Source organism: Rhinopithecus roxellana, chromosome 22 (genome assembly GCF_007565055.1).
Source record: "Rhinopithecus roxellana isolate Shanxi Qingling chromosome 22, ASM756505v1, whole genome shotgun sequence".
Classification (NCBI taxonomy): Eukaryota; Metazoa; Chordata; class Mammalia; order Primates; family Cercopithecidae; genus Rhinopithecus; species Rhinopithecus roxellana.
The window spans coordinates 12,361,913-12,377,928 of record NC_044570.1 but is presented as its reverse complement, the minus strand read 5'-3'; the positions used below and the strand labels follow the sequence as shown (position 1 = coordinate 12,377,928).

General features: G+C 39.7%; 2 protein-coding genes across 2 annotated transcripts in view; both read right to left on the bottom strand.

Moving 5' to 3' along the window:
* LOC104674201 (BCL-6 corepressor-like) overlaps positions 1-16,016 on the bottom strand; it is a 55,936-nt gene that overhangs the window by 27,379 nt on the left and 12,541 nt on the right. Inside the window, exon 2 of the mRNA XM_010378462.1 lies at positions 4,932-5,057. The gene's annotated coding sequence lies outside the window, so the exon portion shown is untranslated. The remainder of the gene's footprint in view (positions 1-4,931; positions 5,058-16,016) is intronic.
* On the bottom strand, positions 225-8,324 carry LOC115895681 (BCL-6 corepressor-like). The gene is given in 6 exon segments (XM_030926336.1): positions 225-572; positions 4,330-4,394; positions 4,932-5,115; positions 6,536-7,067; positions 7,487-7,923; positions 7,926-8,324. Coding segments are annotated over 6 exon segments (1,965 nt in total).

Sequence of the window (16,016 nt, the reverse complement as noted above, 5' to 3'; positions counted from 1 at the left end):
ACAGTCCTTTCTTTCAGCAGCAGGATCCAATCAAGCCAGGACTGGCATAGATATCGCTACAGTAATATTTGCTGAGGTCATTATTTTGAAATAAAAGGCTGATGAGATTAAGACAAAAAATATGCCCAAAATGTCATCTACTGAAAGGGTAACACCAATATTCACTTGGGCCAACAGCAGAGATCATGAAGAAGGAGGGAAGGAGACAGCATGTCAAAATAAACCTAGAGCCTTATTGGGCAGAAGTAATCATCTCTCCCGTAGGGCCCATGGTCCAGGACATGGCAGCTGCCTGCAAAATCAGCAGAGGGAAGCAGCTGCCAGAGGAAGGTTGAGAACCTGGGCAGACCCAAGGTGTGGCGAAGAGGGGTCTGGGAAAAGCCAAAGACAAAATTTGACAGCACATGCACAACTTCAGAGACAATTTCAAAAAACTCAGTCTGCTGGTTGCACACATGTGGAGGGAAAAGCTTTTCACTGGAACCAAGGAGCTTCCATTTCCTGTTCAACATAGGAGGACCACAATGAGGACACTGGTCACACCAGCTGGAACTAATCAAATGTTTGTAGAACTATGGACAGCATAAGGTTTTGGATGAAAATGAAGAATATGTCACCGGAAACTGGATGAAAGGATACCCTTCCTAAAACAAGTTCAAGGAACTTGGCAGAATTGCCTTCATGTCCAAGGATGTTGTGAAAGGCAGGGCTTAAGAGCAATGAACTAGGATACTAGAATAATACTAAGTCTTAAAACATTCATGGTACTGTATGGCTTCCTTGGCAACTTACCAGCAAAATGAGAGAAAAGAGAAATGATTTAAAGACAAAATTTGTAATTAAAAAGAAAGCATAATGAACATATTTGGCAAACTCTGTATAGTCATGTAAAGAAAAAAAGTGGTTTCAAGAGAATAAAAACAACATATAGCAAAGCTATCATTTGCTAAAGAGATAGTTCAGATATAAGGAAAACAGGTGCTATTCATCAAGACTATGGGAGAATGAGCCTGAAGGCATTTGAGAGATCTTGGAGGAAAGATACTGCCTTGCAGGCAAGTACACCACCTCAAGTATCTATTCCCTGCATTTTGTTGCAGTGATCTTTGGCTGCCCCAGTGATGGCTCAAGCTAGCCCAGGTGTGCCTCAAGTCACACAGCCAGAGGGGATAAGTCTTAATCTACAATGATATCCATATGGTTCTGATTCTACAGGTACATATAATCCCTGAGCCAGGGCCACATTCACCTGCATTATAAAGGATGTTTTGGATAGCCTGGGGCTTCAGGCAGAGTCATGTCACAGGGGGATAGCCAGATTCCCACTACAGTAAGGCTTTGTGGAGCTGTGAGTCTGAAGCCAATTCCGAGAGCCCAGAACTGTAGAACTACCAGAGTGCACCTTCAGCCTGGGAGAGCTATAGGAATGTAAATCCAAACCATGAGAGTTTCTGGGTGGACTAAAGCCCAGCAAAACCATCCAGGCAGGAATGCCTAGGCCTTGAGGGCTGAACTCTTACCACAGTGTGCATATATGTAAGACATGAAATCAAAAGATATGATTGTCCAGCTTTATAACTCAGTGTTGGCTGGGAGGGCTGGCTCATGCCTATAATCCCACCACTTTGGGAGGCTGAGGCAGATGGATCACGAGGTCAAGAGATCAAGACCACTTTGGCCAACATGGTGAAACCCCAGCTCTACTAAAAATACAAAAAATTAGCTGAATGTGGTGGCATATGCCTGTAGTCCCAGCAATTAGGGAGGCTGAAGCAGTAGAATCACCTGAACCAGGGAGGCGGAGGCTGCAGTGAGCTGAGATGGCGCCACTGCACTCCATCCTGGCAACAGAAAAGACTCTATCTCAAAGAAAAAAAAAAAAAAGAAAGAAAGGAAAGGAAAGAAAAGAAAGAAAGAAAGAAAACAAACCAACCAACAAACAAAAAACTCATTGTTGTTGTTTTTCTCCCCCTTTTGTATTTTGGGTTTATTTGGAACCAGTTACTCCTCTCTTCTTGCCTATTCTCCATTTTTAAATGGGAATGTCTTTCCTATGCCTGTTCCACCATGGCATTTTAGAAGCACATAACTTCACAGGCTCACAGTAGAAGAGAAATTTGCCTTATAGTAAATTATGTCTTAGGTCCCATTCATATCTGATTAAGAAGAGACTCTAGATTTTGGACTTTTGAGTTGATGCTGGAATGAGTTAAGATTGTGGGGCTATTGGGATGGAATGAATACATTCGGCATATGAGAAGGACATGAATTTTGGAGACTACAGGTGGAATGCTATGGTTTGAATGTTTCCCAATGGTCAAGTGTTCGAAACCTAGTCCCCAGTGCAACAATGTTGAGAACTGGGATGTGTAAGAGGTAATTAGGTCATGACCATGGACATTAATTAATGTTATTACTGTGGGAGTGATTTCATTATTGTGGAATTGCGTTCATAATTAAAATAAATGAGTTTAGTCCCCTTCTTCTCTTTCCCTTCTGCTCTCTTGCCGATCTGCCTTCCATCATGGGATGCAACTGGAAGATGGAGCTCACCAGAGAAGGCCTTCATAATTCTTGGCCTCCAGAACTATGAGCAAATACATTTCTGTTAACTATAAATTACCCTGTTTATACCAGTAGAAAACATACTAAGACATGAATTCTTCCAGTTAGACCATTCAACTTCTTTGATCCAATTAGTCTCCCCTGAAAGAGAGAGAGGGACTAAGGATGCGGAGTAAAAATGTAAGTATTGCCTTGCGAAATGCCATGTGCAAATGGAAAAGTATACTTTTAAACTTTTAAAGTGTACTGTCTCCTCTCCCTAACTCCTTTAAGATAGAAAACATGGTTTGAAAAAAGTGATTGCACGGTGTCACAATGTCTTTGAGAGTCACAATCAGGCAGTGGCTTAGCTAGTGTGGGACCCAACCCAGAATGAACTTCCTTTCCCACATCAAATATCAGACTAACTAAGAAGTTCTTAATCTGAGTGTTTTAGATTCTACTTTTGTCCCTTATATCTGAACTACAGGTTGCATACAGTCATCTGTATCTCTAACACTCTCAACTTTGTCTAAGGCGTCTTTCTTGAGGAAATGGTTTTCCAATTAAGTTTTATCCCCACTGCAAAATTATCTCTCACCCACCTGACCTTTTGTCCAAACTAACAGCATATTTTACTAGAAGAGTTGTGATGAGTATTTCACAAGGTGAAGTCAGTGGGCAATGACTGACTGGTAACTTCATCTCTCCGCTCAATGAATGACACTACCTCTATAAGACAGCCCTGGCCAACTCTGTCTACTCCAAAATTTCCCATCTGGTAAAAGCTACCCAGTGAGGGTAGGGAGCTCACCCCTTCACATACAACCTCTTGCTCCCCCCTTCATGAGGAGACCAGCCAGGAAAGGATGGCCAGCCTGCTACACAATTGTGCCTTGGAAGATTGTAACTCATCTCATGGGCATTCTCCAAACTCCCCACATAATACCAGGAAACCCAGGGGACCATGACCTCACCCTGAACTATTATCAAAACCCCTCCATTGCTAAATTTGGGGTTCACTGCAATCACATGCACACAGAGTTTCCTTACTTCTTAAAGGGATTTTTCTCCAAAACTGGTTCCATTCACCCTTTACCAAATTCTCCAAGTCATTACAAAAAGTGACAATAACTTCAAAGAATTGAGTTATTTTCACTATTATCTCTTAGATCAAAGATTCTCATTCCTTTAAATAAGCTCCTGCCACTCCCTTCACAAGATATTACATGACCTTACAAAGGCCAGTAATAATCCCGCCCACAATGACAGCCTAAGAAACACAGGCTATCAGCTATAGAGATGAGAGGCTCTATGTTCCTTTGCTGCACATCTCAATCTGGATGTTCTTAAATTAGACTATTTCAATCATCACCCACAGCATTAATCACAGGGCAAAGGATATAAATTAAGAGATTCAGGGGTCCTAACCATTAGACTCTACCACTCCTGCTATTTTCAGCCCTTCTAAAAAGCAGAAAACCATGTGCCCTTGATAGATAAGAATGTGACTCTGTTATTTGAGGTCTACCACCTGCTCCCTGCAACATGGTCTTATAAGACACAACACATACATTCTATAATTTGTCACAGTTGTGTCAAAGTAGAACCTCATAGAATTATTTCCATGGCAACATTTACAAGTCTCCACCTCAAAAATAAATTTTGCCACTGTTGGTGCCACAGATGCTGAGCCCTAACAGGATGGGAGAGGACTGAGACTTTTGAGGGTTTCCCATGGTCCATTTCCATGCAAGCAACTGTATCACCACAGCTGAGGCTAACCTTGTTATAACTTATGCCCTCTCCACCGTAGGCATCAACTTTCTCTGCTCCTAATTCAAGGTAGTCTACAAAGCATTCAGGCATATTCTCCTGGAAGAGAAGTTTCGGAGCCAATAACTCCTGCCCAGGCATTGCGACCGAACACACTCTAGGTCTGCTTCAGTGGAGTGGCTGGCAGAAGAAAAGGAAACCCACATTCAAGAAAGAAGGGCTAATATGTACACCTAGTATGCATCAACAAAAATAAATCAATAATTTAAAAAACTGAAAAGTGTACTGTTTCTAACTATAGGGCCTGGCCTCCTTTAGAAAAGGAGATGTGTCCCTTTTCTAAAGGAAAATAATCTTTCACAGATTATTAAAAGGAAATAATCTTTCACAGATAATTCATTCCTGATTGCCACAATGATTAAAAAGACAATCAGTCCTTTACTCCACAGATGGCAAAAACAGCCCATTATTCTAAGAAGACACCTTACAGAAGTCAGAATCTTGTATGTGAACTGATTTATCTCACCTCCTTGGGCCCTGGGGGCAGTATCACCCTGTTGCCACCAATGTGGTAAATGAGCCACACAAGCAGGTGGCTCAGCTGTACTTACATCTCTCACGGTTATTCTGGCTGGCAATATCCCCCTCCAGAAGACATTTTGACTTATTGTCCCAATTTCCTTTCCACCTCTCTGAGTCAGCTGTGCTGAATTTGTATGCCTTGGAGTCTTTGGTTTCTGAATGGCCACCTTTTTTCTCATTCACCTCCAACTCTGAGAAGCGCATCATTGCAAGCTAGAAAAAAAAGAAAACAGAGGGATGAAAACAATCAACACCTTATCGTAAAAGTTATTTCATTTGTCTTACATTAAAGAAAAATATTTCCAAACAAATGTTTGCCCAAAACTAATCACAGAGATAAACTCTTTAACCACACTGTTTTCAAAGAGTTTAATGTATCTAGATACATAAGCTATAAGCATGTATATCAGTGAACACATTTTTGTGCACATTCTCTTTTGGAATAAGAACACAACACACGATCAAAACAAAACAGAAACAGCAGGAAAAAATCTCACAAGAAATATAGGCTATAAACTAGTTTTTGAATATTTGGAAATAAAATTTAACTTTAAAGGCTTATATAATATTGTAATAACAATAATATGAAAAACAGAAATTTGAAGAACTGACCTCACAGTAAGCACTAGGCAGACATAAAATATTGTCCTTTTGTAATTCTTCTAGTCATGTAATTAAAATGGGCATTCAAGGGGGTCATTTAAATAACTTCATTCCTTTTTGTAAAGATAAATTCTTCTTAACATTCAAAAAAATGTGGCCTATTAATCTTTGACATGAAAGTAAAAATCTTAGAAAATTCCTATACAATATGTATCATAATTAACTACCAAGTTAATATATGCTATATCCCATTCTGAAAGAGGTAGGGGAGTGAGTGTGTGTGTCTGTGTGTGTGTGTGTGTGTGTGTAAGTTGAATGATCCTGCAGACCCGCAGCTGCTACACATCTTCTCAAGCAAATATCAAGTAAGGTATTCTGAGCAGCACTTCTAGATATATTGGTTATTTATCAACAGAAAAATAAAATCAATTGCTAGGTAAATGCCATGCATTTTTCAGAAATTATTCACAATAATTAAAACTTCTGTTACAGGCTGAGCATCTCTTTATCGTAAATACTTGGGACAAGTATTTTAATTTTTTATCAGATTTTAGAATATGTGCATATACATAATAAGGTATCTTGAGGATGAGAACAAAGTCTAAACAAAAAATTCATTTATGTTTCACATACACTTTATACACATAGCCTAAAAGTAATTTTATTCAGTATTTTTAATAATTTTACATATGTAAAAAAGTTTGCGTTAAGTACTTGTGTGTGGGTTTTTCCACTTGGGGCATGATGTTGACATTCAAAATGTTTCAGATTCTGTAGCAAATCAGATTTTGAATTTTTGGATTATAGATGCTCAACCTGTAACTGCATTCAGGTGATCATGTTCTCTCATAACTTATAGCACAACTTAAAGTATCCAGACACATGTACATCCTAAGTACTACTATTCATATTCCCTTACTGGACATAATATATACATTCAAATTACCATAAGCTTCATTAGTCGAATCTGCCTAGTGCCATTTCCTATCATAGTCACCCAGTCCTCTTTACAGATTTAAACTGTAACAACCAGTAAAGTTGTGAAAATTTGGGTGGAGAGGCTCACCTGCAATGCCCATTGCTCCCACCTGAGCTGACTAGAATCTGCATACAGTTCAGTAGTGACACCCTTGAATCTGTCACCCATGTAACCTGCTGAGGTAGCGATTCTCTTTACCAGCTTAGATGACTTTGGTTTCAGAAGTTTGCCATCATTTGATTTGGCCTCATTGGCTCCATCTTTGGTGTAAGTAGAGATTATGTCCATACTCATTGGGGCACTGCCAAGGCAATATGGTTTGGGATTCTCTTGGATTTTACTAAAAGTTACAGCATGACCATCACTCACTAGAGCTAGCTCCAGGAATGGTGTTGAAACTGGCATCCCTAGGTTCTCTTTGTTGGCTGGAGTCTGTTTGAGAGTATAAGCCTCAGGCAAGTCACCAATGTGCCCCAACTCCTCTCTTAGCATGATAAAATCATCATGCTGCTGCAGGGATGGCTTGACAACTGGCAGCTTGGCAGTCTCAGCATTCTGACCAACATTTTTTGCTGTAAAGCTGAGTTTGGACATGTTTGCATCAGTTTTGGCATCTGGTTCTTCTGAGAAGGTCTACATAAATAATCTTGTCATTTCTGCTAACAGTGCTCCCTTGATTCCAGCTGAAGTTTAGTTTTAGATTGTCGGTATGGACTCCTGGATGAAACTCTGTACTGCTAGCTTCCAACATCTCAGAAAACTGATTCCTGAGAGTTGGGTCTTTGTGGCAGGCTGTTTCACGGGAATGGGACCTCCTATCTGGTTTCTCTTCTTTTTCTCTTTGTTGGCTGGAGTCTGTTTGATAGTACAAGGTTCATGAAAGTCACCAGTGTGCCACAGTTTCTTCTTAGGGTGATGAAATAGCCATGCTGCTGCAGGGATGGCTTGACAATTGGGGGACTGGCAGGTTCAGCATTCTGGACATTTTTCACTGTGGAGCTGGGTTTAGATATGTTTGCATCAGTTTTAACATCCGGTTTTTCTTGAAGATGGTCTACATAAACAACCTTATCACTTCTGATAACAATCTTCACCTGATTCCAGCTGGCATTCAGTTTTAGAATGTCAGTGGGGACTTCTGGATGAAATGCTGTACTGCTAGTTTCCAACATCTCAGAAAGCTGATTCTGGAGAGTTGGGTCTTTGTGGCAGGCTCTTTCTTGGGAACGTGACCTCCTCTCTGGTTTCTCCTCTTTAGTGATCTCCATAGGCCTGTGTGGTATCAACATGGGTTGTACCATGCCAAATCCGAGGGCATCTTGGTAGATCAGAAACTCTAGATGGCCCATGGGCACCACATAAGGCAGTGTAGACTTTGGGGCAAGGTGCCCAGGAAAGAGACTGTTGTTGAGCAACAAAATCGGATCTGCTGCTTTGTCATGTAAGGAGAAGGTCCTTTGTCACATAAGGAGAAGGGTCTTATAGCAGTGGCTTTAGATACTGGGTAAGGAAAATAACTTCTGGGATAGGAAATTGATGGGAGCCTGAAAGCCTTATGTGGAGACAGAAATATGGGGCTTGGTTGAAGGCCATTCTCATTTGCTTTGAAACTCAGTTTTGGGTTGCTAGCTTTGGCATCCTTGCTGCTGGTGTTGCTGCTTTGTTTGACAGGCATGGTTGGAGGCTGGCCCACTTCCTGAATGACGGATAGTGTGGTATCCACAGAGCTCCTGTTGGTCCTAGTGCCATCTGTCCCATCTGGGGTTGGAGATTGGTAACATGCAGGTAATACAGAGGTGGGGTGGCCTGCACAGGACACTGACCCCAAAACATTAGGCATTATATTGTCTTTACCACACATGCAAAGATATGAAGACTCTGCTGTTTCATTATCATCCAGTCTATTATCTGGTTTTCCAGCATGCTTTCACCATTGTTCTCTTCATTAGGTCTTGGCCTGGGTACTACCCAGGATGAAGGATCAGTGTGAATGATTTCAGATCTTTAGATAGCACAGTCATTTCTTGGAGAAGATGTTTCTTTTGGAATCTCACTTCTGGAGAGCACTAAGCCACTTCCAGCCCTGCTGTGAACCAGGCCCATGGAAGCCATCTTTTTCATATGGTCAGCTTTGGAAGCATCTACCTCCACCACTTTAGAAGACAACTCTACTGGCTTATTTGAGATGCTTTTGGTAATACTCTGCTTCTCTAACACAGGAGGTGAGCCTCCATCTTTCCTGTCTTGAGCCACTGTCTTCCAGGTGTACATGGGGACTGGCTGAGCACTTTCACCCACTTCCTGGGTCTCAGGATATTTGCTATTGGAGAGCCTGGCTGTGGGGAGCTCACTACCTATCATGTATAGCCTTGACAGCATGACTGAAGGAGGGGTGGAGATCCTGGTATAATCCTCACGGAACTCAGAGAACGTGTCAGCAACAGCCTGTGTGGGAAGGTGGATCTAGGGTGAGGGCTGAGGGGAGGCAGGGAACACGAGAGTTGTATCCCCTGGAAAGCCACTAGGAACTGCCTTGGCAGACGGCATTCTAGGTTGTTTACTATTCCGAACATGAGGATAGGTGTGGGGGGTTCCGGAGACTGATGGCCATCCTCCACAGTAGGCTTTTGTCTGCACAGTGGAAGAGAGGCAGAATGGCTGAGATGGCCAAAGGCACAGAAAGCCTCATGGGTGATGACAAGGACAACGGGATGTGGGGACTGAAATAGTGAGGTGGTGGTAGGTAGGAAAATTGCTCCCTATTTCTGTTTCCTGGAGAATATAGTGGTTGGGCCAAGTTTTAGAACTGCTGAGGTAGCAAGAACATGTTCTATGAATACATATTTGGCAAATCAAGGGAAGGATGGATGGCTGGTGTGGCACTCTCCATGTAAGGATTGACCCAGGGTAGTTGCAGGTAATGAATATCAAAGATACTGAGAGGTCTCTAATTGTGGCTGGCAGGCCTGTCCAAGGCAACTGCTTCTGCTGTGCTGAAAGCATTCTTTTGTATTCCATGTGGTGTTTTACATACAGCAGGTAAGCAATCTAGGGGTTTTTCAGAGACAGAAAAATCTTCCACTATCTCAGGTATACTTAGTTTGAACTGCATCTCTGGATTTATTTCTGAAGAAAACTCAAGGCCACCTACAGTGTTCATGGCAACCTCATGATCTTGTTTGGAGTCCATTCTGCTCAAACTAGAAAGACAGTGTTTCTGGGTAACTGAAGCCCTTCCTGTTTCAGGCCTGTGTGGTCTATGATCAGTGCTTCCAGGATGTCAATCTGATAAGCCGATTTGCATCCACATTGGCAGAGCAACAACACAGATGAGACCTGGGACACTCCTGCAAAACAGCAGTACCAGTCCCTAAGATAAACTGCCAAGTAGTTCAATATGACATCACCCTAACATCTGAGCAGAAGGGGTTAAAGATAAAGTAAGAAAGATAGTATCTGTGTGAACTGCTTTTTTCCCTTATGCAGACTCCTTCTTAGGGCACTGCACTGCCTGCTTTCTTTACACCTCTGTTGAACTGTAATTCTAAAAGCATAACACAGTGATCCTTTCAGATTTAAGGGATATTAAGTTGCCTGTTCACTCTGGAAGTTTTGCCTTCTCAGCAAAAACTATTTCCCGCAACTTAGAAGCTACCAACTCCAAAACTCTCAGCACCACCCTCACTGGGTAAAGAACTCACACTAACCCTCAGAAGGCCTGTTAAAGTTTAGATAAGATGAATATTCACTTAATTTTTCCTGAGTGTAGGAAGGCATTTTTAACAGAATAAACAACCCTCAGTGGACAACAAAAACTCCACCTGGGCAATACAGTGAGACCCTGTCTCAAAAAAAAAAATATTTAAAGATTATAGGGACACACAATTTTATAACATAACCATCAGCTGCTACAGTCTCAACAGGAGCTGCACACATGTGCCAGGCTGCTGTGTCTGTCTTGGGGCTTGTTTTCAAAAGTAAGTAAATATTTGGTGCCATCTTTCAAATCCCCAGGACACAATCACCAATACGCAACAGAAAAAAATTGGGGCATTTCCCTGAAGAGAATCTTTAATTATTTACTGCTTAGACAGAGAAGACCCTATGAGAAAAGAAAGTTACAGGCTAGTATTCCTGATGAACACATAAATAAATTATCAAAAAGTACTAGCGAATTTAATATAAGAACACATTAAAAGAATAATTAACCATGATCAAATGGTATTCATCCCTGAGAAGCATAGTTTAACATATGCAAATCCAATAAATGTAATACATCACATTGAAAAAAAGAAAAAATGAAAAGTACATGATCATTGTATTATCAACTGCAAAAGCATTTGACAAAATTTGATACCCTTTCATGGTAACTCTCAAGTTAAGAAGAGAGGAAGTTTACAGGCTACATATGACAGATGCATAGCTACCATCAGATTCAATGGTGAAAGGTGAAAATTTTGCCCTAAGAATAGGGACAAGACTACTCTTTACCACTTATTTTCGTCATAGTAGTGGAAGTCTTTGCCAGAATAATTAGACAGCAGATAATAATGAAAGGTACCCTAACGAGAAAGAAAGAAGTGAATTAGTCTCTACTTGCAGATGACATGATCTTATGTTCAGAAAACCCCAAGGCTGCACCAAAAGAAAACTGCTGGAACTGATAAATAAATTCTATAAAGTTACAGGACAAAAAAATCAATATGTAAAAATCATTATCATTTCTGCATACCAACAAACTACTAAAAAGGAAAATTAAGACAGTCTCACTTATAAAAGCAACAGCAAACAAATTTAAAACTTGGGTATAAATTTAATCAAGGATATAAAAGACATGTATACTGAAAGCTACAAAAAAAGATCCAATAAACTTAAACACAAACAGAAAGATTTGTCCCTAAAATCAAAGAATTAATACTGTGAAAACATCCATTCTACACAAAAGACACTGAATGACCAAAACAATCTAAAACATAAAGAACAAAGTTAGAGGCAGTGTATTACTAGATTACTAAACATATTACAAAGAAAATCTAACAGGAGCACATGGTACTAGCAAAAAAAAACTGACATTCGACCAGTTAAGAATAATAGAAAATCCACAAATTACTCAACATTTATGTTATCTTGTTTTCAAAAGTGCAAGGAGGGGAGGATGGAAAAAGGACAGGTTCTTCAAACAACGGTGCTGGGAAAACTCAATATCCACATGCAGATGAACGAAATTGACTATTATATTTGTTACACAATATACAAAATCAACTCAAAATAAATGAAAGAAGCAAATATATAATCTGAAGCTGAAAAACTACTAGAAATCTCAACAATATCAAACTAGGTAACAACTTTTTTGATATCACCCCAAAAGCACAGGCAACAAAAGTAAAAATAATGAAATTAAATCGCATTAGACTACAAAGCTTCTGTGTAGCAAAGGGAAAAAGGGAAGAAATGCCCCATACAGTAAGAAAACATATTTGCAAACTGTATATCTTACAAGGCATTAATTTCCAAAATTTTCAAGTAACTCAACTAGGTAAGAATAAAACAATGTGAAAGTGGGCAAATAATCTGAATAGTTAGCTATTAAAAGAATACATTCAGGCCAGCCGCGGTGGCTCAAGCCTGTAATCCCAGCACTTTGGGAGGCCGAGACGGGCGGATCACGAGGTCAGGAGATCGAGACCATCCTGGCTAACATGGCGAAACCCCGTCTCTACTAAAAAATACAAAAAACTAGCCGGGCGAGGTGGTGAGCGTCTGTACTCCCAGCTACTTGGGAGGCTGAGGCAGGAGAATGGCGTAAACCCGGGAGGCGGAGCTTGCAGTGAGCTGAGATCCGGCCACTGCACTCCAGTCCGGGCGACAGAGCGAGACTCCGTCTCAAAAACAAACAAAAAAAAAAAAACAAAAAACAAAAAAACAACAACAACAAAAAAAAGAATACATTCAAATAGTTGATAGGTCTATAGTCTTTCATACTCCCACGGAGACATCAATTCAATAACGATAAAGGAACCAAATTTTACTCTGTAGACTCTTTAAGAAGCTGCAGCACCCAGTAAAATGCACTGTCAAGAAATACTGCAACCCAAAACAGTAGCCAAGTCCATGATATTTTGCTCATCTTTAGCCCTTCCTCTATCTGATGTAGTGAGGAATGATAGGAGTAAACCTTCCAATTCCCAGCTCGTCCCTCAGGATAGAGCAACCCCTCCCTGCTGCCAACATTGTTCTGTCCTGTCTTCAGGATGCCTGAGAAACTGGTTTCTATCTTACTTGAATCTGAAGTACTGAAAGAAACTGTAGCATCATTTGTATACCAGGATGCAGTATGCTGAAAACATGGGCATATCAGGCAACAATGAGTCTGCAATTTCACAGGCAGGAACCAGAGGAAGTAAGAAATTGTTGGCAAATGAATACTAAGACCAGATTGAAACCAAAATCAAATCACCTGAGAAATAGCATGGACAATCCTCTAATGGAAATTAAGACAGTTAAATCAGCTATATGTGTTAAAATAAAAGCACGTACAGGCGAGAGGCATCCCAGCAAAGGTACTGAGAAGTCCCAGAACCTCTATCTGGGGTGACTAGAAAAGAGCTTTCCCTCAGCGAAGCCAGTACATAAAATGGAAGAGTGGCTGTTTCTCACATGCCAAAATCTCAAGAAAGATTACAAGACATGCAAGTAACATGGAAACATGGCCTAATGGCCAAATCAAAAAACAGTACATCACTGGAAACTGAACCTAAAGAAACTGAGATCACAGAATTTCCACACAAGGGTTTAAAATAACTGTCTTAGCTGTTCACTGAGAAAACAAAACAAACATAAGCGACCAAATGTAAGAAAAATAGTACAAGAACTAAAATGAGACTATCAAGAGAGATGGAAACGATTTTCAAAAAAAAAAAATTTTACAGCTGAAAAACAAAGTACTGAAATTAAAAACTCACCAGCAGACTTGATCAGGTGTGGGAAAGAATCAGTAAACTTTAAGATAAATTATTTGAAATTATGGATTTAAAAGATAAAACAAAAGAATAAACTGAGGAGAACATCAATATACATATTATGAAAGTCACATAAAAGGAAGAGTAAGAGAGAGGCAGAAAACATTATTGGAATAATATGACCAAAATCTTTCCAAATTCAAAGACAAAAAGACATACAAATCTGAAACCATATCAAATTCGAAAACTTAACGAATTCTACTAAGAATTTAAAAACACCCATACAGAGATACACTATAATAAATTGTTGTTTTGTGTGTGGGGGTTTTTTGTTCCCCAGTTTGGAGGGCAGTGGTGCAATCTAAGCTCACCGCAACCTCTACCTCTGAAGTTCATGTAATTCTCCTATCTCAGCCTCCTGAATAGCTGGGATAATAGGCACCTGCCACCATATCAAGCTAATTTTTTATATTTTTAGTAGAGATGGGAATTTGCCATGTGATCCAGGCTGTTCTTAAATTTCTGGGCTAAAGTGATCCATCTGCCTCGGCCTCCCAAAGTGCTGGGATTACAGGTGTGTGCCACAGTGCACACCCAATCAAACTGTTGATTTTTAAAGAAAAGGAGAAAATCTTGCCACATATCAGGAAGCTTCTAAAAAATTACCAGTGAATTTCTAAGCAGAAACCTTGAAGGCCAGAAGGCAGTGAGAAATTTGGTGAAAAGAAATCCTGTCAATTAAGATTGCATATATACACATACAAATATATGGCAAACATTCCTTAAAAAGTGAAGTAGAAATGAAGACTTTCCCAGAGAAACAGAAGTTGAAGGCATTTATTCCCACCAGACCTCCCTCACAAGAAATGCTAAAGAGAATACTTCAAAGAAGGATGCTAAACTGCAATAGGAAGCCTTATAAGACATAAAGTTCTCTGATAAGGTAAATATATGGTCAAATATAGAGTCCTATATTATTGAAAGATTGATGACGAATAATACTTTTAAAAGCATTAAAAGACAAATGCCTTAAAAAATTTTACATCCATACATCTGTATACATGCCATATAAAGATTTAAGGTGGGTGCAGTAGCATGTGCCTGTAGTCCTAACTAGTTGAGAGGCTGAAACAGAAAGATTGCTTGAGGTTAGGCATTCACATATAGCCAAGGCAACATACAGGATCCCAAATCTTTTTTAATAAAAGACGTTATTTGCAATATCAATAACAGAAAGTTGGAGAGAAACAAAGCTGTAAACGTGTGGTTTTCATTTGTAGTTGAATTCAATACCAATTTATAATAGCTTATTCCAAGTGTAAAATGTCCTATGTAATCCCCATGTTAACTATAAAGAAATCTCTACAAAATAGAGGCAAAAGGTCAGGCACAGTGGTTCATACCAGCAGTCCAGCACTTTAGGAGGCCGAGGCGGGCGGATTACTTGAGGTAGGGAGTTCAAGACTAGCCTGGTGAATATGGTGAAACCCTGTCTCTACTAAAACTACCAAAAAAAAGAAAAATAGCTGAACATTATGGTGGATGCCTGTAATCCCAGCTGCTCAGGAGGCTGAGACAGGAGAATCTCTTGAACATAGGAGGTGGAGGTTGCAGTGAGCCAAGATTGTGCTGAGCTGACATTGGGCCATTGCACTCCAGCCTGGGCAACAGGAGTGAAGCTGTGTTTCAAAAAAAAAAAAAAAAAAAAAAAGGAAAAGGAATGAGAAGAGAATCAAAGCATGTCACTAGCAAAAAATCAAAACACAAAGGAAGACATTAAGAGTGAAGATAAAGGAACAAAAACTCAATACACATAAAAACAATAAACAAAATGGCAGCAATATGTAGGTCCTTCTCTACCAGTAAGTATTTCAGTTAATGAATTAAGTTTCTTAATTAAAAAAAAAAAATGGACTAAATGCATAAAACACGGGCTCCACAAAGGGACTGATTTAGACTCTTTAGGGCATGATGCTAAATGTGAACGAGTGGAAAAAGATACTACATTCAAATGGTAACCAAAAGAGAGCAAGGGTGGTTATACTAGTAGAATGAGTATATTGCAAACTTACGGAATGCAGCAAAAGTTGTGCTATCAGGGAAAGTTATAGCTGTAAACACTTACAATAAAAAAGAAGGCATCTCGAATCAACAACTTCATTTCACAGCACAAGCACAAGAGGAATACCAAAGTCAGCCTGACACTAGTAGAGAGACGAATAAATGAAAATTAGAACAGAAATAAAGGAAACAGAAAATAGAAAAACAATACAAAAAATACACCAAACTAACAGGTGGTAATTGATTTGAACAGATCAAGAAAACTGACAAAACTTTAGCTAGATGTTTTTGAAAAGGAAATAGATTCAAGTAACTAGTGTCAGATTCAAATAACTAATAGATTCAAATAACTAATATCAGATGAAAAGGGGACATTACAACTGATGCCATAGATCAGCAACTCCTAGCATTTTTGCATCAGACATAGGTTTAGTGGAAGACAATTTTTCCACAGAGAGAGGAGGGGGATGGTACGGTTTCTGGATGAAATTGTTATATCTTAGATCATCAGG